A 6,000-nucleotide genomic window follows, 5' to 3' on the forward strand; every position below is an offset into this window, starting at 1 on the left:
ACATCCATATTTACACTTACTTAATCTGTATTATTATCTAGATGATAATAATGAGGCATAATGATTAAGAGCATGGATGTTGAAGTAAGAGACTCTCATCTAATCCACACTGACGGTCAATTAGCCATGTGCCCATTTCCTAAGACTCGGTTTCCTCATCTGTAATAAGGAAAAATAACAAGTGGCTATAGCTGTATGGATTAAACACATGATTAATGTTCAGGATCTTGTACTTCATTATTCAGTAATTTAACTGTTGTGATCATTATCACAGTCTAATCTCCCATTTTTCTACAAACAGGTCCAAAAGAACATTTTCTTTTTTTTTTTTAAAGATTTATTCATTTTATTACAGCCAGATATACACAGAGGAGAGACAGAGAGGAAGATCTTCCACCCGTTGTTTCACTCCCCAAGTGAGCCGCAACGGGCCGGTGCACGCCGATCCGATGCCGGGAACCTGGAACCTCTTCCAGGTCTCCCACGTAGGTGCAGGGTCCCAATGCATTGGGCCGTCCTCAAATGCTTTCCCAGGCCACAAGCAGGGAGCTGGATGGGAAGTGGAGCTGCCGGGATTAGAACCGGCGCCCATATGGGATCCCGGGGTTTTCAAGGCAAGGACTTTAGCCACTAGGCCACGCCGCCGGGCCCCAAAAGAACATTTTCTATATATCTAAAACACACTCCGTCCTAATTATGTGTCATCTGTTTTGAAAACAGATTAAGAATACTAGTTAAGAAAATTCTTTTTGCTTTTCCTTTTGGGACATAAACTCTTATCCTGAATTTATTTGTTTGAAAGATTATTTCATTGAAATGAAAGGCAGAGTGAGAGAGAAACGAAGATCTTCCATCTGCTGATTCACTTCCCAAATGGCTGCAACAGCCAGGTCAGATCTAGACCAAAGCCAACAGGCAGAAACTCTATCTGGGTCTCCCAAATGGATGGCCAGGGACTTAAGTACTTGGGTCATCCACCACGACCTTCCCAGGCACGTTAGCAGGCAGGCAGGTGAGGCAGCAGAGCAGCCAGGACTCCATTCAGCACTCCATGGGATGCTGCCACAAGTGGTGGCTACATCCATGGCCCCAAAATCAATAGTTTTCTGTGAGATACATTTTTAAAGATTTATTTTTGTTAGAAAGGCAAATTTACAGAGAAGGAGAAAAATCTTCCATCCACTGCTCCACTCCCCAAATGGCTACAACAGCCAGAGTTGGGTTGGTCCAAAGCTAGAATCCTCTCTGAGTCGGCCATGTAGGTGCAGGGAACCAATGACTTGAGAGGTTTAGCCTCCTACACAACCACACTGGCCCCCTGAATTGATTTTTGAAATTTATTTTTAATTTTACATCATGTTAACATAGTTGATCAGAGTGGGATAGGTCAAGGGTTAGGGAAAAGTGGGTGTGATCATTGTTTCCAATTTTTTTCTATTTCTCTTTTTTTTTTTTTTTTTTGGCGGGGGTGGGGGTAGATAAGTGAAGAAGCCATACACAGTCTCCCAACCGCTCCATTACCCAGGGATGGAGAATGGCCACCTGCTATCAAGCCAGGGTCCCAATTTGGTGCAAACTCTAAGGGTTCTGCCCAGGTGGTTTCCATAGTTCTGAACTGTTGTTGATCTCACCAATCTAAGGATAAGGGAACCCTTTCAATGTCCATTGGCTGACAAAGTCACCCTCAGAGTCTCCATTCACCCAGCTATTTGTTGTCATGGTTTGGCTGGGGTAGTTGTACAATTTGTTCTGTCAGCCTCAGGGGCAGGGCAACGGGACCAGGTCACCTGGCCTGGGTCCTTGGCCCATGTATGCGGTGGGGGCCAGGTCCCTGAGCCTCAACGGTGGGGGTCCAGCGTGGCCCAGGCTGCCTAACCTGGGTCCTTGGTCCACCCACGAGAACTGGTCCTCCTCAGTGGAAAAGACGGAGTAGTGGAGAGCTGGCCCAGATCCACAAGGAGGATATGGCAGCCCACTGAGCCCTGCAGGGCACATCCATACCATCCTAGAGGAAAGATTCTGTTTTTTTTTAATTCTACTAATGTCCAGGACTTTTTACTAAGAGTCTAAAATTTTAAAAGACAGATAATTTTCTGTTTTGTTGTACTTTTCTATTCTTTCAAACAAAATGAGTTTGGCTGCCTAATGTCTGTGAAGAGGAGCTCCAGCTGCCGAATCCCATGGTGCTCAGACACAAAGGACATGGTCCCAGTCATGCCCACAGGAGGCTCAAGTGACTTCCACTCTATTGAGTTTATGTAATTTTTATTTTAACTGTATTATAATCTGAAATTAACACAACTGTAAAATGCCCATTTCCTCCTTGTATTGTATTCAGGACTCAAATATTTCCCCCTTTCCAACATTTCTTAAAATACCAATTTTATCAAAAGTGTATACTAGCATTGTAATATTGTGACTTCATTAAGTCAAAAGAATGAAATTGCAAGCAATTTTATTTTCAAACATTTAATACTGTAAAAAGCTAACTCCTCTGGTCTAAGTTCTTTCATCACTCATTCATGTTCTATGCTCAGTGAACAACATACAATCATTTTAATAATCACATAAAGCTAAACAAAATCCACTTATATTATTTCATCTTTTTAAAATCTCAGGATTCCTCTTGAAGGAATTACCATTTGATTTCCTGCAGTACCCTGAAATTTCAGTTGGAGAATATGTAATCTATTTCAAAAAAAAAATCAATACTAAAAACAAATTATTTGATCATCTTATTATAAGATTAAACTGCCAGAAACTTTGTTTTATCAGGACTAAAATACATTAAATTACAATAGACTGACTTAAGATCAAAAGAATCTCATAATTGTAATGTGGTATTTCACGATGGTAAAGTCATAAAAAAAGAAGCCAAACCAAAAACTATTCCCTCTGTAAAACAGAAACTGGTTTAAGTAATTTTAAATCTCTCCTGACATTTGATCCATTAAGAAAAAAACGTTCATCACATAAACAGAATCATTACAGCATGCTGAAAAACAAACCCAAAAGACAAATAAAGTTTCCTTTCCGGAATATTACTTTTCAACTACCATAAATAACTAAAAAATGTTTATACATAATCAATGTTTTTAAAAACTAATTCACTATTTTAAAATTCTCCCCAAATTATTCTTAACAGTCTAAATTAAAATGTGACCATCAAAATACCAAATAACAAAAACAGGACTTCCTCCTGCCAACCTACAATATTACAATTTTAAAATAAAAGACAAAATCTGAGTTAAAACACACTGCAATTTTTAGTAACTTAAAATGAGAACTTAGGAAAATAAAACTTGATTCTCAAAGTAATTAAAAATAAAGTCACTGGAATTTTACAAAAGGATGACAAACTGGCCCAATGTACTGCAATGTCTGACCTCACCGGCCTGGGAATTTTATGAATCTGCCCAAAAGGACAGAATCGACAGAATCCTAGGTGGCAGGGAAATGGGTGAAGGCCTTTCAAAAACACATGGCAAGTTAACAAGGATCGTTTCTAAAAAAAAAAAAAAAATATATATATATATATATATATATATATACACACACATATATGCCATTTAAGAGTAAAACTTCCAGGACAGATCGAATTAGACATCTGTCGGCTTTATTTCTATACACTGATTTCTCAAATGTTACCAGACTAAGCCTTCACTAAAAACTACTCTGAAATCCACGCAGCACACAGGGCAGCAAGTTTTTTCCAAACATCTATACTGCATCACTGGGGCATAAAAGCACTGAAATACACATTTCGAGTTCATTACAACTGCTATCTTTCTCCTGGACCGCAATTTAATATTTTTAATAAAGAGAAGTCATTCAACAAATCTACGAAAAATACTGGATAAAGGCACACTTCCTTCTGCAGTATCCAGAATACTAAAGTATTTATAAATATGCCCCCCCCCCCCCAGGGAACTTGTTTCAGCTTTATGAATAGTTTCGTTTTTTTTTTTTTAGTGTTAATGCGTTTCTGAACAATTGGACATATCTCCTACCTAATCTGAAAATGTAAAATAATTTCCAGCATCTAGGAATAGCTATTCAAGTAAAGCTACTTTGTTGGCAATAAAACCCAAAGATTATATAATAAGCCATGACACTACCTTCCCCACAATGTCTCCCCATATTGTCCTACAGAGATAACACCCATTTTTACAAAATAAAAGCAAGTAGGGAATAAAATATATATATGTATTTTTTTATTTCCCCCAACTAAGAAACTGCCTTCTCTTTTGTCAACATTTCAACACACTCATCTACTGACAAAGGAGAAACGACACTCCACTGGCCTGTCGGGAAACTAAATTGGTTTAATAGAGGTATTTCTAGAGAATATTTACAGCAAAGGGATTATTTAAAGCACACAGTCAGGTGCTACATTTTGGGGAGACCGCCGGTCCAAGATCTCCCGATTTGTCACTTGCCTTTCTCCCACCACCCACCCTGCACCAAACCCCCATTGTTCTACGGAAAAACTCACAGCTAATGAGAGCGAAATAGCCACTGCTTCATCTGGGTGGCCGGTCACCACCGAGGAACGCTCCAGAAGCACCTTCTTTTGCACAGATAAAACCCTTATTTGAGAATACATTGATCACGCACAGATGGGGGAGAAAGCATTGCAGCTTTCCCACCCGACTGATGGGTGTCATTCCAGAGGCTCCCCCAGCTGCACACACACCTCCCCAGGGACGGTTACCATAATCAACCGACCCAGGGAAAAGAAACCAGGATGCGAACTGGCCTTGAATCATGAAGGTTCAGAAATCATACGCTGAAATCCTCGAAAAGTCGCCAGCCCACTGGGGCAAAGGCCCCCCCATGGGCACGGACCACCCCAGCACAGCCCCCGACACCACTTCCTCCCTGCAAAGCCGGCCTGCGGAGACACCTGCGGGCGTCGGGAAGCCGGAGCCCCGCAGCCCGGCCGGCCCTCCCGCCACACACACACACACACACACACACACACACACACTCACCCATCTTTCCTCTTGGCTTTGTAGACGTGACCGTAAGTGCCTCGGCCAACTTTGCAGCCCTCGTATTCAAACAGGTCCTCGACCCGCTCCCGCTCGCTGCTCAGCTTCACTTTAAAGTCATAGTCCATTGTCACAGCCTCCGAGGCCGGAGAGCTGGGTCGGGGGGTCGGGGGAGGACGCCGGGGTGGGGATGGGGGACGTCGGGGAAGGAAGGGGGACGCCGGGGTGGGGATGGGGGGACGCCGGGGAAGGAAGCGGGACGCCGGGGTGGGGATGGGGGGACGCCGGGGAAGGAAGCGGGACGCCGGGGTGGGGATGGGGGGACGCCGGGGAAGGAAGCGGGACGCCGGGGTGGGGATGGGGGGACGCCGGGGAAGGAAGGGGGACGCCGGGGAGCAGAGCAGCACGAGCCGTCCGCGGGTCCCCGGGAGCCCGGCCGCTCTCTAGGGCCGCCGGCCGCAGCAGCAGCAGCAGCAGCCCGACCGACGCGGCCGGGAGAGCAGGAGCAGGAGCAGCAGGCCGCAGCAGAGCGCCGGGGACATCCAGGAGGCCGGCCGGGCAGCGGCCGGGGCGGGCGGGCAGCGGCGGTCGGTGCCCCGGTCCCCACGGGCTCCCCACGGGCTCCCCACGGGCGCTGTCCCCGGCCCGCGGCGGTGGGAGCGGCGGGGCGGCCGCGGCGGGCGCTGCTCCTCTCTCACACGCGCACGCACGCCTCACCCTCTCCTCTCTCACACTCTCACACACACACACGCTCACACACTCACTCACTCACTCACTCGCCCATACACTCCAACAGAAAGGCAGCGCCGCACAACAGCCGGTACCTCCTCAGAGAGAGGAGGAGGGAGGGCACCCGCGGAACACGGCCGCGCCTGTCGCAAAAGCGTCGCGAAGCTCGGGGCAAGCCTCGGGCCCTGGCTCCAAGCCGGCTCCCGCGGCGGCGGCTGGCAGGACCCGCTGTCGCCCGCGCCCCCCGAGGGCCGTGGGGAACAGAGCCCGGGGAGTC

General features: G+C 46.2%; 1 protein-coding gene across 5 annotated transcripts in view; it reads right to left on the reverse strand.

Moving 5' to 3' along the window:
• The window catches only part of CDK8 (cyclin dependent kinase 8), a 99,285-nt gene extending 94,091 nt beyond the window's left edge, over nt 1-5,194 (reverse strand). For all 5 annotated transcript variants that reach the window (XM_058670948.1, XM_058670947.1, XM_058670946.1 and 2 more), the window contains exon 1: nt 4,995-5,194. In XM_058670948.1, the coding sequence (XP_058526931.1) occupies nt 4,995-5,122 (128 nt within the window). In that variant the 5' untranslated portion in view covers nt 5,123-5,194. The remainder of the gene's footprint in view (nt 1-4,994) is intronic.
• Nucleotides 5,195-6,000: the final 806 nt, after the last annotated feature.

Source organism: Ochotona princeps, chromosome 12 (assembly GCF_030435755.1).
Source record: "Ochotona princeps isolate mOchPri1 chromosome 12, mOchPri1.hap1, whole genome shotgun sequence".
NCBI lineage: Eukaryota > Metazoa > Chordata > Mammalia > Lagomorpha > Ochotonidae > Ochotona > Ochotona princeps.